The sequence below is a fragment of the Aythya ferina genome (assembly GCF_964211825.1).
Source record: "Aythya ferina genome assembly, chromosome: 1".
NCBI classification, from domain to species: Eukaryota; Metazoa; Chordata; class Aves; order Anseriformes; family Anatidae; genus Aythya; species Aythya ferina.
In genome coordinates, this window is record NC_140296.1 from 3,431,082 (window position 1) to 3,450,316 (window position 19,235).

The following is a 19,235-nucleotide window of genomic DNA, read 5'->3' on the forward strand; positions in this document are numbered from 1 at the left end:
CTTGCGGGGACATTTGTGTCCTCCCCGACCTGGGATGTTCCTTAATCCAAGCTGCAATGAGGCATTTGCACAATTATATAGGTGATAAATTCCTACTCTTGTTAGCAGCCTCACCCCACTGACCCCACATGTAAAAGTGATGCTGGGGAGGGCAGCTTTAGGGGCCGATCCCAAATCCTCCCCCGTTTCCTCCGACACTGAGCTCTACCTGGGGAGACATCAAGCAGCCAGGAGGGACAATTTCATCATCTGCCTCCTCCTCAAGCTGGGGTCTACATCCTGCTTCCAGACAGGTGTTTCTCAGGCCATTAATGACTTCCAAACTGGTTAAAATAAGCGGTAGAAATCACACGTTCTGCAACAGCTTTCAGTGTAAAGTCACTTTGCTCCATCAAGTAAAATCTAATTAAAACAGATCAGAGAAACAACTCCTCCTTCAAGCACCCCCATTCATTTCTGCAAGCGCCATTGAAACAAAGGGAAGGAGAAGCGGGTCATTCATTCAGGTTTCATTTAAGGTTTCAGTTTTGCTTTCTAAATGGCTGAGCTGACCCTAACAAACCGGGCACTACCAGAGAGTTACGCCAAGGCAGCACAAAGAAAGAGACGCACATTTTCGAGCTGATTTTAAAACGGCAAAAGCCCTTGTTATTTCCCAGCAGGACAAGACACGCAGACATCTGGCAGCAGGTCGGATTAGCTCTGGCTCACTTAGCATGGGCTGTAGCTCAAAGACATAAGACTCAGTCCGCTCTCCGAGCACCCCTTCATTGCACAGGAGCCCCCCGCTCCGTCCTGGTCCCAAACAGGATGCCTCAATCCACCGCAGGCTGCTCTGGCACCCTCCAAATTTCCTCAGCAGTTGGGAACTGAGCTTTTACCTTTTGCTTCCTCCTACCCCAGCACCCATCTTCTTCCTCGGACCAATACCATCCTCTGTCGCCCTCCCACCCCTTTCCTTGGAGCATCCATTTCGGCTGCGAGTTTCCATCCAGCCCCCACGGGCATCGCTGCTTTGCCACCACCAGCGGCTCCCTGCTTCTCTACGACCCCAGCCTTGATGCTGTGAGCTGGCATTAGCAGCAAACAATGAGACCAGCCCTAGGACTGTAATTATCCACGTGCTCAGTCCAGTGTGTTTACAACCCCAAAATACATCCACAGGTTCTCTATTACTAATCAAAACAAGCCACCGAAAAGTTTCCGTATTTTACGCTAGGGAAACAAAAGACTCAGCCTTCACCTCTTTAAATATAGGAAGCTTGAAATGCACTGGGTGCTTCTTAAATATGATAATCTTCAGTGCTTTGGAAAAAAGAAGAGATGAGTTTTACCTTTTGCCTCCGCCAGGAGCTTTGGGAGCCGTAGCACGTTGTGCCATTTCGGCACCTAACCGGATAGGGTTGCTGAGGATCCCATAAAAAGGAAGCAGGTTTTCAGGGTGGATAGTCGAACAACTGAATATTTCATGTTCTAATATAGAAGAGGGAATCTAATAATCAAATAAATAATTAAAGGCTGTGACTAAAAATGGTTCAGACTCAGTAGAATTAGTTCATACAGTAGGTATATTAAGAATATATTTTAAAATGCCACCAAAGCAGTTCTCTAGTTGCAAGTTGCTTTCAAATCCCAGCAATAAAGATGTTCTCAAAAAAAATAAAAATTAAAAAAAATTAAAAATAAGCCACAGAGGCTAATTTTCAAGTCAGACACTTGTGCTAGCAGCTCTCTGTAGTGACCAGACAGGGCTGTAAAAGGCTATGCAGAAGCTGCCACCAGTGCTGGAGCTGGGCGATGCCCAGATGAACGTAAGAGTAGAGAAAAGGATCCATCTCAGGAGAAAAAATATACCTCGTTCTCATAAACTAACTACATTTTTTATTTATTTATCTATTTATTTAAGATTTCTGCGACCATGAAAACATGATGTGTCTGTTAACTTGGAACTGGGGCTAGGCACACAGTAGCAAGTCAACTTCTTTCACATCACAGGTGGGGAAAATAAAAACAGGAGAAGATGACAGGTCTACAGTCACTGTCTTACAGCTTCCCATTGCGTAGCTCTCAGTCCGTACCAAACCAGTAAGGACCAATTCACAGTTGAAGTCAATGAGACAGAAGCACATCATGAGCTTAAGAACGGGGAGAAAAAGCCATTCATGCAGAGTCCTTTCCATTGGACAACAAAGAATCCAAGAAATTAACTTAAATACAAGTAACCCTTTTTACCATTTTTCCTCCCGCAGAAAAATAAGCCCGTGGATGTGCTCACGGGTAGGGCACGTCTGCATTACCACTCTCATCTCAAAGGGGTGCCAAGGATGAAGTGAGAAGGCGAAGGGAAGTCGGCAACATTCAATACATTCATGGATCAGATTTAACCCTGTGCTGTCAAAAAAAGGCAATTGGTGGGTCAATAAGACCAGAGCCACCTTAGATTTTAAATCAAGTGAGATCTAGCCCATCATTCCTTCCCATCCACCCCAAACATGGCATTTTGAGACTTCCGTAGAAAATAAAACCAAACTCCTCACCAAAGAGAATTATTCAAGGGCATTATTCAAGGTCAGTGGCCTTCCAAAAAAAAAAAAAAGCAAGGGACCTTAAAGGCTTTATCTATGCCTGTAAAACCAGTGTAAGGGCTGTCATGTATCGCAGAGTGAGTGAGAGGAAAAAAAAAGAAAATATATATATGTATATGTATATATATATTTGCATCACAAGCCCAGGGCAGGGAGGAAAGGACTGGTCCAGCAAGAAGCAGGAATGAGTTTCTGTGCAACGCAAGTGCTTTGGGGAGAGAGGAGAGATTACTCCAGATCTGGATTAAACTCACCCTGGAAATGACCAAAGTGATATGCAAAGAGAAAGCAAGATCTTTTATCCATTCCCTTTGTGTGTAGTTACTCCTCTTCAGAGCCTTTCACCATCCCACAGGACTACAGGAGCTTGTATCACTTAATCCATCACTTGTAACCACCCAGTGACAATAGCATGAAAACCAATCCCATCCGACAGAATTGTCTGGTGACAGGGAATTCTCCACCCCTCCCTCAGCCCCGAGTTAAGAAATGCAGCAGTCGTTTTATTAAAAATCAGGATACAGTAACGTAACGCCAGTGTTTACAACCGATCTCTCTAGTAGTTCCAGGATTGCTGTTGTTTTACATATCATTAGCAACCACAGGAGTCAGTAGCATCAAGATATCAGTTCACTCGCTCATTTCAACAAAAAATGAATGCCCCTATGCTTCCAAAAAAGCACTGTCCATCATCAGTTTGTTTTCTGTTGGCCTTGGTCTAAGAAGCAAGAGTTTTCAACATCATCCTGCAGGCAAATCTTATCTTTATAATAGTAATTGTTCTGTTTGCTTTATCTTACAGGGCAGGTCTCCACGAAGCCTGATAGCACTAATAAAATAACCCGAAAAGAAATCCCAGTTGATTTTTCCTGTGATTTTTCTAGAATACCAGAACTATTTGAAAGCTGTTTAATTACTTGAGTTGAAACTAAAGTGTGCGGGGAAGGACCTCAATTCACACGATTTGGCAAAAAGATCACGAGTTGTCCAACAGCTGCAAGAAGCACACACAGGCTTTCTCCTTGCTCCCTCGAAGCATCCAGCGGTGCTGCAGGAGGGCTGCATGGTGCTGCCCTCGTTCCCCTTCCACTTGTTTTAGCTGTTCCAATTGCTGTTGCCTGCTTCCTTCCCTCCTTGAGTCATCCAAAGCAGAGAGCAGCCTCCATGCTGTAAGAGCAGCTTGGCAGAAGCAGGAAGAGTCCAGCAGGCAAAAGATTTAATTTATTAAGATAAACATGGTCCACATTATCTTTAAAAATAAACACGGTAAGAAATACGAGAACAAACTGGCTTTGCTACGTGTAGGTCAGGTTCAGATGTTCTCAGAAGATCTTCCCAGCCATAAAATACACCCTTCCCCTACCGTGCCCATCAAAGAGGATGGAAAGACAGTTCACTCTTTACGATCAGCAACTTTCCTGTTGCGTGCCCTCCCACGTTCAGCAAATAATACATCTGCTACCCTTCCAGGCAGATCAAAGTTTAAGAACACCCCTGTGAAGGAGGAGCAGGAGGGGACGGGGACAGGTAATTCGGTTTCTGAAAGGAACGTCTAGAAGGCTTGACACGACGGCCGTGCTGACTCCCCCGCTTTAATGGTTGTTCTTTGCTGCCTCTTTAGCAGCAATAATCAGAGGAGTGAGACTAGAAAGAGGCTTTGCAATCTTCAGGAACTGGTGCTAGGAAGAGGAAAAAAAGAAAAAAAAGGTTACATTTTTCAGAACATGTCCCAAAAGCCTGGTGTCCACACAAAATATCAGGACCTAAACCTGTATGAAGTCCAAGAACCTACTCTGATCTCCAAACAGGTGAAACAAAAAAGACACGATGAATAAAATGTTCACCGTGACTTTTGGGTCTTACCTGAACTGATAAAGAGCTTTGCACCCAACATATCCTAATTTCTCCAATATTTATACACTCTCAAGACCAAGCAAGTTATCCCAGGAAATAAATTTATGTAAAATCTGCAGTGAAATTCTTTGTGGAAGGAAGGTGTAACTAAAAGCAACCTGTGCAGTTCCAACACATTGCCCAGGGCTTCCTGTGCAATGTTCCTGTGCAAAGTTTTCCCTGTGTTCAGGGTTAAATGGAAAGCTTGCAATAGTCCAACCTCGCAGAGGAAGCCTAGGTTGAGGACAGAGACTGACACAAAACAGCTAATCAGACGAGTGAAGGCATGAAGTCCACAAGCTGTTCTGGAAACCAAAAATAATTAAGTCCCCCAGGACTTCTGAGCACCAGAAGGGATCAATCACCCAATCTGAACACACTTCAGAGGTGGAAAAATCCAAGGCCAAAAGGTAAAGGCAGGCAGAAATGCTGCAGTCACAATGTTCTCCTGCCCCAAGGAACAAAACACTGCTGCTGTCTGATACTCTGGAGCTGGCAAGTCCAGGAGAAAAAGTGAGCTTTCATCTACTGCCATTCTTTCTGCCACTGATTAATGCTTCATTAGTCTCAGAAGGCAGCAGCACCCCCAAAGCTGAACCCAGTAGACAAAGTAATGGAAAGAAAGGAAAAACCAAAAAAAAAGGAACTGTCTCACAGTCAAGGTCCGAGGGCTCCATGATCACAGATTTATTTTACAAGCCTGGCAGCCTGGTCCTTCAGCTTCACTGGGAGTCCAAGACCAAGACACCAGGTTTTCAGTGAAATAACTGAGGGTTTTTCACAAGCTTTGTTCCATCACCTCTGCATTAAGAGCTGTATCTGGCAAAATGTGCTGATGCCAAACTGCTCCAGTTAATGCAAGACGTGCCCGTTCCAAAAAGCTTTGGGAACTCTCCCCCAGAAGAGAGACAATTAGAGCATTCGATAGCTGGAAACCCTTCTATTATCCAAATAAGAACAAGCATGGCCAGACCGCAACACCACAGCCAGATGTTAGGGTGAGCTGCGTGAAGAAGCCACGGGAATTAAGGGGCTCAGCATTCAGCAGGCCCATGGCACAGCAATTATTTGAGGTTGGTTACAGAACACGCTGCACAGCTGCTGCCGGTAGCAAGTACAGCACAAAAAGGAAAGTGCTCTGTTAATGCTTCGTTATGGATTTAGTGTTTTTTGGTTGGTTGGTTTTGTGCTTTTTTGTTTGTTTGTTTTCTCAGTTATCTCAGCTGTGCTTGTGACTTCAGATGACGCAGTATTTAAGGCCCCGAATGACATTTCTCCACCTGCCTATTCTCACTCTAGAATGCTTAATTGGGTCCTGTTCCCCAGCACTCACCTGTAGCAGCTCTTTTGCAGAACCTCTTTTTTCCACATCCATTTCAAGACAGCGATTTAAGAAGTCTCGGAATATGGGTGAAAGCTTTTCTGGGTTCTGCAGTTCAGGAGTCCCGTTCGTAGCAATGAGATACAGGGCCTAAAGCAAAAACAAGCACCAAAGAAACAGGAGGTTATGAAGGTCAGACTCCATCTCTGCATTACAGAGACACCCATTTTTCCTCTCCCTCCCCACAGCTCAATGGGGAAAAACAAAACAAAAAAAAAAAACCTTATCAGGGTGACTAATAAACGCCTAAGTTTCAGCAAAGAGAATAGCTGCCGGCCCTATTTTTGTGTGGATGGGATCCAATCCTTTATTGTTTTACCCTCATAATCTGGGTTTGGATCCTGCAGCCCTCTCAAGGGATTAAGAGGACAAAACCAGCAGTCCAGACTGTGTTTACATAGGGAAGTCGACTGGCACAGCTCCGCCAGTGCTCGACTCCTGCAATAACTATATCCTCATGGGAAGGTACCCCTGAATAAACAGGAGGCTTTGTTCTGTCCGTACTTTGCCCAAATGCATGAGGCCTAACAAGCCGATACCCTAAAGATGCAGTTGATCCCTTACAAAAGATGGCCAGCAGGCTCTCAAGCAGCACTTAACACCCTACAGAAACCAAGGGAGTCGTTTTGCTGCTGCTTGGGAACAAAGAATTCTCTAAGAATCAGGAAACTCAGGATCCATCCACTGCAAAATTTTATTATTAAAAGAAAATCGCTAAAAATTGTTTTAAAATCGTTTTAAAATGAAACAGGACTTCTGTCAGGGGCCTTTTGAGCACACTTCTCATCACATCTCATGGTAGCAGTCCAATACCCTGGGAACTGGAACAAGTTGAGTAAATGAGAGCAAAGCACCATGTTGCTTAGCCATCCTCATTTAACTCCACATAATCTTTCCTTTTGCTCTTCTTCACTGCTGCGCTTCTCTCCCAAAATCACCTCCAGTGCAAGAGATGGAAACAAGTTAAACAGAACTGTTCTAGATCCCTTCATCCCGTTCAGCTGAGGAAAAAAAAGCCATAAAACTGGCTTACACCAAGAACAGCTGCATTCCTACAAACTGACAGAATTTCCCCTTTCTTTAAAGAATAAGAAAGGAAAAGCACCAGCGGGGGTAAAGCCTGACTAAAGGCTTGTTAAACCTGGAGCTTTAGTTGGAGCAGGCAAAGAGGAACAGTGCACCAGCAAGAAAAAATCCTGTTTATAAAAGAGTGATGTGGTATATTTTGAACACAAGGACAGCTCTCTTCCCCACTCACAAGGATTTAAGAAGCCAGGCAGTTTGGGGATAGAAAGTGCCCCTATCAGCCTCTCCAGAAAGGGGGGAATTATGAATGCACATGATTAACTCAGACCCTACCAGAGGGTCTGCAACAGGAAGAGCCTGTGCCTCTGCCACCCAAAACCAGCGATGGCTTCTAACTTAAATGACCACAACCTTCTCACCACAGTATCTAAGGAGGCGTGCAGCTGCATGTGATGAAACCACAGCGGAGGGTCACCTGCCTCCTCCAGTGCCTAGGTTAACCAGCAGGCTCAGAGAAGACCTGAGGGCAAAGAAAGGCACTCGCTTACTCTCAGGGGGTTCTCGTTGAGGTAGGGGGGTTCTCCTTCGATCATCTCGATGGCCATTATCCCCAGCGACCAGATATCCACTTTGGGCCCGTAGGCTTTCCGTGTCACCACTTCAGGCGCCATCCAGTACGGGGTCCCCACCATGGTGCTGCGCTTGCTCTGCTCGGGAGTGATCTGGGCACAGAAGCCAAAGTCAGCTGCAAAAGCAAAGAAGGGGGGAAGAAATAGTTAGAAATCAGCAGGTTTCTCCAAAAACACGTACCGATGCCAGAGCTGTGGTACAAGCTAGCCTGTTGCACTGCCCGCTACACTGCTGCTGCAAAGGAGGGGTGGTGTTGTGGTTAACAAGGTGATCAGGAGTAAGCTTCTAAATCTGACTCACTGAGACCACAAACATCACAGAGCTGCTGACTTGTCTATGTGAAGGACAGTGGTCACTAAAGAGCTGTACATGGATGCTGTGAAACTTGGCAGCGAGGCATTTTGCAGCTGTAACACACCATGTAACACACGGTCTCAAGCCAGTTCCTGGGTATGTGAAAACAGAAACCAATGTCCAATCTGTCCTCCCACCACCCATACCCACCAGCATTATCTGGTCGTATTTTCAGTCCCAGAGATATTGTTTCCCCAGAAGATGTACCACCTCTCAAGTACTGTGTTCAGAATAAATTTAAGTACCTAATTTGGTGCTTATTATTTTCTTTGAGAAGACAGAAAGGTGGAGAGCCTTCCTGTGAAAATTGCTTGGCCCTGCCTTATTTGCATTTGACTTTCCAAGAATCATGGAAAGATTAAGGTTGGAAAAGCCCTTCAGGATCATCTAGTCCAACCATCCCCCTACGATCAATGTCACCACTAAGCCCTGTCCCCAAGCACCACGTCCAACCTCTCCTTGAACACCCCCAGGGACGGGGACTCCCCCACCTCCCTGGGCAACCCGTCCCAAGGCCTGACCGCTCTTGCTGAGCAGAAATGTCTCCTAATTGTTTTAATTGTTGAAGAGTAGTGCTTTTTGTGGCTTTTTTTTTTTTTCTGGCCTCTCTCAGTGGTCCTAGGTCCAATTTCTTGTCCTCGCACTGAGGAGGACTGCTGCTCGCCTCTCGCCTTGCTCTTATCTCTGGTCTTCTTCCAGTCGCTGGCTCTCAGAAGACCAAATCGCTGAGCAAGTGGTGGGCCGGTGGCAGGGGGACCATTTTATAGGGGCAAAGGCAGGGCCGGTGGTGGCCACTGCGACCTTGGTGAGGCCCTGTGATGCCCTCACGTGGACAAGGAGGAGGGTTGTAGGGCTAGAGGCCCCCTTTTCTGGGGCTGGCTCGCCCCCCCAGGCCATTTGGCTTGCCAGAGAGAAAGGCTGCCCCACGCAATCCTGCCTCAACCCGTTTTTCTCCAGACCTCCAAGGGTCAGAATCTCTCGTTAACAAGAGAAAACCCCACCAACGAAACCAAACCAGACCAATTCAAAAGGCTAAAGCAGTCAAAACCGAAGTACCAACGTGTCCTTTACACACACACATGCACTGTGTATTGTAGAGTACAACGTGAGTGCACGTCTAGTGATTTCCCTACCTGCACTCCCAGTTGGATTACTGCTGTCTTATCTCCGTGCCCTGCAGCACAGCCTTTTATAAACCATGTGCTTGATTCCCTGAGGGGGTTAGGAGCTTCAGCTGAGAGCAGTGTCCTCTGGTGGGAGTCGTTAGATGTTCCTCAACCTCTCGGTAACACAACAGCATTGAAATGAGTCAGAGGAAGGAGATCAAAGCACTAAAAGGCTGAAACTTTTGCTTAAAGAGGCTTTGGCAAAGCCAGGAACAGCAGTCAGGGTGTCTGATCAGCAGCCTTGTGCTCTCAGCAGGAGAGATCAAGCAAGCAAGGTTGGTCTTGTGTCCTAGCCTGCCAGGGCAACAAGAGCCACCGTGAAACACCCAACTGGATTTTATTTTAAATGGAAGCAAAAGGGGCAGGACAATGACAAACTGAAAACTTCTCTCCCTCCAACTGGACATCAGAGTGGGACTGAACTCGTCCTGGAGAGCACCCCCACCTTGATCAGCCAAAAAAGAAGCCACCAGCACCCTTCTGGGGGTCTCCCCAGCCCTGAGGACCAGGAGCCAGACTTTTTCACTGTGGTTTTCTATAAAGAGCTCATCCGCCTGTCCTGCCACAGCTTCTAGGCAGCAGCAAACACTTTCCCAAGCTGATACCAGCTCTGTCACCAGTGGGTGCAGAAGAATGAAGGCATCCATTGACCAGGGCTTCTGGGCAAAGATGTTGGCCCATCTCCTTCGTAACACGCTTCACCAAACTGGCTGTGTTCTTGTGTGCCCAGCAGAATCAACGCAGCAAGATGTCCTGCCCATCCTGACCCCCTGTGGCATCACAGGTTTAATTTTAGGCGGAGTGATGAAAATGAAACTGGTCCCCAACTGAGTTTTTATCAAGGGTAACAAGCAGGAAAGGTACATATGGTCCACAAACAGAGCACATTTCCAGCAGAGCCAGTAAGAAGCTCAGGTCCAGAAGGTTACTGCATCATATCCACAGGGACTTTCCTAACTTGAAGCTCCAGCCAAGTGTTTGCATACTGTGCTGAAAGACTTTGTTCCGTAAGAACAGAGCACCTCGGCCCTGATAAGCTATTCACTGCTAACACTCCCGAGATCTGGCTGTATTAAAGTGCAGCTTCAGTCTAAAAAATAATTATGTGCAAAACCGAAAAAAAAAAAAAAAAAAAAAAAAAGCACCTTCTTACTCAGCATATCTGCACTGTGTGAATTTTGAGTCATATCTGCTGTCACTGCTGGCAAAAATAGATTTATTTATGCCTGTTGGGCGCTAGCCAACAGAACTGGGAGGGAGAGGGAGGAAGCACAGTTCTGTTAAAGCCATAGGTGGGAGATAATCATTCACTGGTCTCCAGACTTATCTCTGCAAGGGCAATGGCAAGCACAACAGCTACTTTAGCACCAAGGGTCTCAAGGTCTTCATTACTGGTGATAACGCACGGAGGAAACAACATTAAGAGCTCGGATTGGGCTGGGTTTGTAAGATTAAATGCTTTCTAGCTGAACAGATTTCAACTTCCCCTCCACCCACCTCCATCACCCAAGTACCTGCAGCATTTTCAAGACTGGGGAGATCACAAACAGATAAAGACTCGTGACCCTACACCTATAAACTCAGCTTTCTAGACTGGAGGTGCATTAAAATACTGTTATTTCAGACAACAAAAACAGATGGCCCAAGGCTAAATGAACCCCAAACCTCATGGCACGTCTGTTATCAGTTCACAGGGATTTATGCTTGCCAAACTCCGTTGAAACAGATACCACAAAAATACCTCCAGGAGCATTTCTACAGACTCTTCATCACCACAGCATCAAGCATCTCAAGCACCCAGCTCCCCACCAGGCCTGCCCCTTGCAGCTAAGAAGCCTGGGTTGATAACTAAAGGCACCACCAGTGCTGTTCCCCTCATACTTAGTTTGACAGAGCCGTCCATTCCCAGCAGGATGTTGTCACTCTTGATGTCTCTGTGAATAACTTGGTTCGAGTGGAGGAATTCCAGAGCCTGGAGACACTGAAAAAAAAAGAAGGAAAGATGTTCTGACTGTGCATCAAGTGCAATTAGCCAGCTATGGACTCTAACAATGTGCATTTTGAGTAGCACAGGCTTAGATTTTTAAAGCCTTTTCTATATCCAGTATGTGCAGAGCAACAGAGACATCCCACTGGGACCAGAAGGTAACAGGTTAGAAAAAAAAAAAACACAAAGAAAATAGGCATAACCACAAGTATTCCAGCCCCATTTTACAGTTCTCACTCTAGGGTGAAACCTAACAGGAGCATGTCACGACCTCCCCAGTGAAATCCATCCTCTGAGAAGATTCCTGCAGCATTAGAGAAGCTGTAGACAGCTATCCCAGCAGAATAAATCAAAGAAAGCCCCATCCCCTTCCTCCTCACAGCTCGCCCAGGGTGTGGGTGCAGCTTTACCTCTCGGCACACAGCTGCGATTTGTCCTTCGTCCATGCAGGTCTCTGTCACAACATCTGTTAGGGAGCCTCCTGCCAAGTACTCCATGACGACCCAGAGCTCTTCTCCTACAAGGTAGCTGAAGTGCCAGAAACAGTTTTTAGAACAAGGAAATATGAGCACATTACCGTTTACTGAGTCAGAACGCACTGGGTTTTAAAGCTATCTTAGAAGTGCAGGGAAACCACGAGGCTTGAAAAGAAAATGTAACTGCACTGGGGCAAATTCTCAGGGCAAATTCTGTGTGTTGGAGGATCTGACCACAACCTGAAAGAGCAGAGAAAGGGTGAGTGCAGAAAGCTGAGGAGAAAACAGGGCTGAGGTGATGGAAGAACAGGTTAAAAGTTTCCTGGCCAAAGGAAAACTCAGCAAAGCTGAGTTTTTCTGCCATGGAAAGGGCCCAGGCTATGAAGGAGACGAGCTCAAAGTACCTTCAAACACGAGGAGAGAGAGGAAAGAGCTACTAAGCAAGGATGGGGTGCAAGCATGCATCCATCCCTAAACAGCTGGTGCACAGCATGATTTTCAAGGGCTCTTACACTGACAAAGGTGGCTGTGGGCTGATCTGACACCACTGGCAACCTCCTACCCTAAGCAACTGCCTGCCCTTGCCCAGGCACAGGGACAGTCCTGGCTGGTTGCCCATGTACAACTTTTCAGTTCTTTTTCAAGAACACCATTTTTTAAGCATCGCACATTTGAAAAATCTCATCTGTAGGAAGCCTGTAGGAAGATAAATAAGAAAAAGCTGAGATGAGGGTGAGTTTTCACATCCATTTGGGATATTGTTCTCTGCTGGGAGCACGTGTGCTCATGTCTAGGAGCAGAAGACCTGGGATGAAGACACCAGCATTAACTCATGTAAAACCAAAAAAATCATCACCAACCACTTCTGCCCTTTTGTGCCCATCTGGAAAAACACCAACACAACCTTTCACGACAGATACATCAGGATGACGCATTCCTGAAGGAAGGAAGCATCAGCTGGAAAGCCACAAACCCCACCTTCGCAGCTTCTCTGCCCGGGTTTGAAAGGAGCAGACAGATGAGTCGAGAGAGACATCAGAGAATCAAATTGCAAGCTTCTGCCTGCTGGCAGGAGGACTCATCAAATCATTTGTTTTGCTCAGAAACACTGGTCCTGCTGAAAAGTGAACAGGGAATTTGCTACGAGACAAAGGCAAAAAGCAGGGTAGGGTCTAGGGGACAAATAAATAGAAAGCAATAGTGAAGGAGAAAGAGGTTTCTGACTTGGCACAGAAAATTGACAGGGATGAGTGCAACATCACCAGAGTGAGCAATAGGTGTGCCCCTAAAGGAGATGCTGCCAACATCTGAGCTGATGAAAAAACTCCCCAAAAATAAAGAACTGTGCTCTAGGCTATACCTGGACGATAGAAATATTAAAATCTCTGCTTAACTGTAATATTAGAGACAAAGATGTGATCTCAGTTTGGTGATGCTTCACTCAGCACTCAGGAAACAAACAGGCACGTTAGGCCAGGCAGGAGGGATGCAACTCCCCAGCAGCTCTTCCAAAGCCTCACAATAGGCACAAGAACCCCCAGCGTTCACCCTCCTTGCTGTTCTGTCCGTTTGCTGCACTTGAACAAAAGCTGATCCCTCTGAAAAAACTTAGTGAGAGAAAGTCGGGGACAAAAGAAGTGGCTCCTGTTGCTGGAAGTTTTAATAAGACAGCAGGACGTGCAGCTACCCTATAGCTGGGATGTATTGGCTCAACAAGGCATGTGCATGTACACGGGGATGTTCTCTCTAAAGGAAGAACATGCATCTCAAACAGTTTTCCCAAAACAAAGCCTCTGATCAGCTGGGAGAAATACACACTTTCAGCCCGCGTGCAATACTTAAAAGTTCTTTTCTGCTTTTCTCGTTTTCCACAGGTAATTTCTGCTCTTTCCAAGAAGAGGGTGCCTGCCCAGCACCACTTTCTCTGCACAAACGCCCCTTCCTCAAAATGTCACAAGCACGCTTTATCCTTTTGATAAGGCAGCTCTTTACAACCGTGCTTATAACACAGAACACAGCACCATATAAATTCAGCATCACAATGGATGCTGCAGCATTAAAAGTGTGGTTTTTTTTTGGCAAAGACAAACAAGGAAGATGTTAAGGAAACAGTTGATAGGTTTTGCTATACATGCAGAGCAAGCGAGTGTCCAAATATTCTCTCTCCAGTTCCCAGAAGAGATTCTGGGTCACATCCCTCCTTTCCGTCTTCAGAAAATGAGCTGCCAAGAGTAAAGCCTGAAGCTCACCCACCTAGACACTGTTTTCCCTACAAAAAGCCAAACCTGTAGTTAATCAAGATGAGTTTCTGACGAGTGCAGCAGGCTGGAAACCCTGCTGCAGCTCCATTGGAACTAGCTTTAGCATAAGGTGAATGATTCAGGCTTGACACAACGCATCAGTGTTAAACTGATGCTGAATTCAGTTCACCGTGCAACACTTCTGCCCTGTTATCTTCCAACACATCGCAGATTTCCACGCTGACAGCCTGGGACTGATTCCTGGAAGTCAAACAGGGGAGATGCAAGCATTTCTTCTGCTTTCAAAGGCAGCTCCCTACCCCCACAGACACACAGTCACCACTTGTTCCTTCTGAAGCAGACAACCTCCACAGAGCCGACAACAGCAGCACTGCTGCCATCACCCCTATGCAGAGCCTCAACATCCCACAGGGAAGAACTCGCAGTCACATTTGTTTGCAGACTTGCTTTTTACTGCCCTGAGCTATACAGTGAGCACAGCTTTCGTGGCTGCACGCATTTATGTCAGGAACAGCTTAGGCAGTGCAGCAGCCGCAGTGCTGATTGTTCCTGCTCTGGTCCTGTCCTAATAATCCAAGGGATCCCAGAGCAGGTCCCTGTATAGGTAAGCCATTAGGTGCAGTGCTTGCAGAAAGGAGAAGCAGGGATTCAAAAAGTCATCCCACATGAATCTAACACATATAATGCCAAGCAGGAGTAACGCAGCACGTGTCCAAGTCCATAAAACCCAGCTCCAAGCAGGGAATAAGCCTGTTTCCTCTACCTCCCAAAGGGTTATTCCTCTCTGTGCCAGCTCTCCTTTTTTCCCTTACACACACCCACAAGAAAGCAGCCTCGCTTAGTTATGTGTCACACATCCTTCAGCCTTACCACTGCTATGCTACAACACAGAAAAACTCAGTGGACAGCCACAGGGACACGAATACCATCTGAACATTGAAGGGTTACTCTGCAAGCAGAGCATTAGTATTGCTCAGGGAGAAGGAAAGAAGAGGAAGAGGAAAACAAATAACACAGTTCAAGGTATTCCCATTTCTCCTGTAGCATCAGGAAGGAAACGGCTTGTCCAGTCAAATTTGGCAGAGCACCTTGGAAAATGGGGCCCTGACAGCATGCTGCTAATGCCATTGCTGTCAGCACCTCTAAAGAGATCCTAAATACTCCGATAATGCCAGTTCAGACACTTGTTTCTCCTAGGATATAGATGGAGACCACTAAGCAACCCACACCCCAACCTTGCCACATCCATTAAGCAATGAAAGATCGTCCTGTATCTGCATTAAGCTGAGATGGATCACTTAAGAAAGTCACAAAGAAGAGTTTTCCAGAGCCCCTTTGTGAACCCTTCAAATCACGACATACCTGTCCAAGTAGTTGACGATGTTGGGGTTTTTGTTTTCCCTCATTACCAGGATTTCATTGATAATCAGTTCTTTTTTGGGCTGCTGCTGCAAATTCATCTGTTTGATTGCAACCTGCCGGGAAGGAAATGAAAGAAGTAGGGCATTATTACAAGAGTCCCCTAGAAACCTGCCAGTAGCAGTGTCAATCATTTTAATCCCCCATTCAAATAAAGGAGAAAGCCACTTATTCATCATCGGTTACTCAGCAATTTAGCAATTCCTGCAGCCAGTCCATTTCTACTCTGGCTGGATATTTGATGCCAGAAAAGGAAAAGGGGAATTACTGTTTTCATACTTGATCACTGTTGAACAGCCAACTCTACATTTTTTTTGGCAAGAGAGCAGTGATACCTTCATTCTAGTATGGACTGATACATCAAAGACTCCTTATTCCTTAAATGATTCTTATTAATTTTATTTTGAATCAGATGCTTCTTTAGGTTTGGATGCTTTTTTTCTTTGTTTTGTTTTGTTTTTTTACTCTTGTGCTTCTAGAAATCTACAGCAGGGCAGGTGTGCAGGGAGAAGGAGGTAAACAACACAGCCTAAGTGAAGTGGTAATTCTACTTCTTCCCATCACAACAAGACCTAGGAGGAAAGAAGCACTGATATTTAAATAAACGGATGAAAATATATGAATTGGATCGCAGTCATACCAAAGAGAAATAGGGGCAGATTTATTAGTTGTGGCCCTGTGGCTTAATAGCTTTCTACCCACCTCATTATACCTACTCCACGTGTACAAGCACAGAAAGCAGTTGGGTACAACACACTTTTAACTCTTCCATTAAACTTATATTTAACTCTTCCCAGTATTTAACTCCCAGTATTTTGTGAGAACACCTGGCCTTTAAAGACAAAACTTCAAACCGGTAAGACTGCTCAGCCCAGCAGGATGCAGAAACATTTTGGTAGATGTAACAGCCCAACTGGCCTTAGCACAATATTTGGGCAAAGGGAATGAAGAGCAATTACGTCTTTACAAAACTGCTGCTTGCAGAGAAAGTGGTATAGACTGGTGGAGGGGAGCCAGGAACTCTAGCCCACAAAAGCCAGGACTGAAAGAAACGAGCCACAGAGTGCCAACAGGGATGGATACAATTAGCATTTTGATAGTATAGCAGGAGAGGCTATAGAGAAAGCCCCACACATGGGAAGGCAAGAACAGACAGACACCATGCTGTTCTTCCACGGTATTCACGAGGCTGCCACACAGTACTTAAATAAGGAAGAAACAACAACCCCATGCTGCTCTTTGCACAGGATCAGAAAGGAGAATGAAAGGTGAAGAAGAGAGGGAAGGCATTTGCCGCAGATAAAGAAATTCCAGACCAAGGATACCGAGGGAGCCCCTGTACTTCGGCGCTCCTGTTCAAAAGTAGACCCAAGTGCACACTTGCTCCAAGGGGCACTTTCCTTTTTTAATACTGCCATGTGCATTAGAATACAAACTAAACAGCTGTAGTTATACTAAATAGGCGTCATCAGTGAAAATCATGAGTATTCTTAATCTCAGGAGCTGCCCAAGGCTCCTGTATGTTGCACAATAAAGAAATTTCCTTCTAGTGCTTCTAAAATGTGCCGCCTTTCAGTGAGCTCTGGGTTGGTACCAGCAGCATTTCATGGGAAGGAGCAGGTTAAGAGGATGCCAAGGCTACAGCAATCCCAAATGCGATTTTAAAAATCCAACTAGTATAAAGGGAATCATTTTAAAAGCCGGTTGTACTCCAAGGGTTCCAATATTCACATGGGAGTCTCTGAAGGGGTCCAGAAGGAAAGCAGAAAACCACCGAAGGGATTTCCTCCTGCTATAATATTTCTCCTTGCTTCAAAATGAACATGATGCCCCTTCCTCAGAGGCTGCAATTAAACTGTCTTATTTCTTCAGGAATTGTGAAGGGGGGTGAGGCAGTTTTCATCCAAGAGTACAGTCACAAAATTTAGTCACGAAATTTACCGGTGGGTAACCCTGATGTTGTACAAATGCAAAGTGGAAACACAGTGCTGCAGACTTCCATAAACATATCTGGAATAATGGACACACTTCACTCTTTAACAATCCTCCATCTAGCAATAATCATTTTCACTGAAGCTGCATATCCATCCCTCCTAGTTTATTACGTAGGCATGCAATATGCACAGCACTGTTCAATATTCAGGGGGAAAAACAAAAGACACACTCCTCATCTCTCAGCTCAAGGGCAAAAAGTAGGTGGGCAAAGGAACTATTTCTATGCAAATCAACTCGTGTAAGTGTAGGAAACAAAGGAGTAGAAGACAAAAGAATGTAAATGGGGACAAGAAGAAATATCAGGGATGAAGAGAAAAACTTCTGCTGAGGAGCTATCCAGTCTCAACATTTGTCTCCAGCCTCTGTGGACTCAGGAAGATTCTCTACAAATACAAAATGATTCAGGAATTAAAACCTGGGGAATCATTTTTTCCAGTTTTCTGCTCAGACCACTCAACCATGCCTTATTAGTAAGGAAATAAATGCCTCTTTAAGAACAAACCCAGAAAAGAATGCCTTTATTTTGCAGCATCAATGCTAAATTTTAGGAGACGATCCAAAATCCATGGAAGTGGTATTCTGGCAGCACTTACCTCCTGTCCTGTAGCTACATCCATTGCTGTGTAAACTGTACCTGAGGCTCTAAACAAAAGGGAGGAAAAAAAATGGAAAAAAAAAAGCCTATTAGCATCTCATAGCAAGACAGAGCTTAATACATTCCTCTTCCCCCTCGTCTCTGTCAGGTGCTCTCATTCCCGTTCTTGTCATGCAATAATTCCAGTGGTAAATGTAGTCTGAAATATTTCTTAGCCAACTTCACTGTTGGAGCAGAAGCCAGAGAATTTATGGGGAACAAAGCTCCCAGTACAGGACAGTATGGGCAGCCAAAGCCTGTAGCACAGGCTGCAGGACTGGGAGCTGATCCCAGCTAAACGGGCATGACGGCACTGCCCTGGCTTGCAGAGTGCCCAGCGCGATTACAGAGCAGGCAGGATCAGCTGAAGTAACCAAATGTGGCATTTGTAGTGAAGGAAACAGGAGGTTGAGCCTCAGCACAAGTGTCTCTCAATGATTTGCCTCCCGCAACTCTTCCTTACCCCCCACCCTGCTGAGAGAACCCCAAACCTGCATCGAGGAGAGTTAACTCCGCAGGCAAATCTGTGATTTGAAGATTGTCTTGCATGCTGAAAATAAGCAGTTCCTTCCCTGCCTGCAGTTATATTTAGCAACCCGATCATCTAATGGCATATTTTCTTATATTAAAGCACAATTGCACAAAATAGCCCGGTCGCTGTGACTCAAAACTTTGGTGGGAAGGGGAGAAGAGCTGGGGTGGGGGTGGGGGAACAAAAAAAAAAAAAATCCTCATCAGCTTTTCCAGCAAACTAACTTAGCCCAGTTTCAATGATCCCTTCCATAAGGAAAGGTACAGGACAGAAATGAAGCATATACCAACCCTTGCCCGATCTTCTCAAAGCGTGTGTACTTCTTTTTTGGATCACCCACGCTCACGATACTTCCTACAATAAAAAAGAAAACAAAAAGATCTTAGAAATACTTTTTCATACAACGACACCGAGACAATTTCTGGCAGGAAAAAAATATTTACTGTTTTTTCATACCAGCACAAATCTTGCCATTAGTTACCTAATGACTAGGTTGGCCTGGGCAGTGTTCAGCTCCTCAATTAGAAGCCCCAAAACCAGGGAAGGGGCAGCAGCTTTCAGTTGCCATGCGACTGCAGCCCTGGTTTTAGAGAGCACCCTGAGGCAATCTCAGCTCATTTTCCCCGACGTGTCTGTTCAGCTGAAACAAAGTCTGTTCCTGCATCCCTCTGAGGGCAAAGCACTTCGCTCAGAGCCCTGCGAGGTGGTGAGGGGCTGCTCAGGCTCGAGGTGGGTTTGGTGGCCATGAAGAACACAACCCAAAGTTTTCTGGATGAGAGGAGGGAGCTCCGCACAGGAAAATCATGAAAAAACCCCAGCTGGGTGCAAGTCTGCCCTATAATGGCACCGGGGTGGCTAATAGGATCGGGAGATGCAGATCTGCCTCCGAGGCAGTG

General features: G+C 45.7%; 1 protein-coding gene across 8 annotated transcripts in view; it reads right to left on the reverse strand.

The window, feature by feature from the left end:
- Window positions 1-622: 622 nt before the first annotated feature.
- Window positions 623-19,235, reverse strand: part of PAK1 (p21 (RAC1) activated kinase 1) — a 68,916-nt gene continuing 50,303 nt past the window's right edge. For all 8 annotated transcript variants that reach the window (XM_084524602.1, XM_084524605.1, XM_084524603.1 and 5 more), the window contains 8 exons: window positions 18,630-18,693; window positions 17,767-17,815; window positions 15,122-15,234; window positions 11,433-11,550; window positions 10,917-11,016; window positions 7,434-7,630; window positions 5,812-5,949; window positions 623-4,264 (listed from right to left, as the gene is read on the reverse strand). In XM_084524602.1, the coding sequence (XP_084380728.1) occupies window positions 4,178-4,264; window positions 5,812-5,949; window positions 7,434-7,630; window positions 10,917-11,016; window positions 11,433-11,550; window positions 15,122-15,234; window positions 17,767-17,815; window positions 18,630-18,693 (866 nt within the window). In that variant the 3' untranslated portion in view covers window positions 623-4,177. The remainder of the gene's footprint in view (window positions 4,265-5,811; window positions 5,950-7,433; window positions 7,631-10,916; window positions 11,017-11,432; window positions 11,551-15,121; window positions 15,235-17,766; window positions 17,816-18,629; window positions 18,694-19,235) is intronic.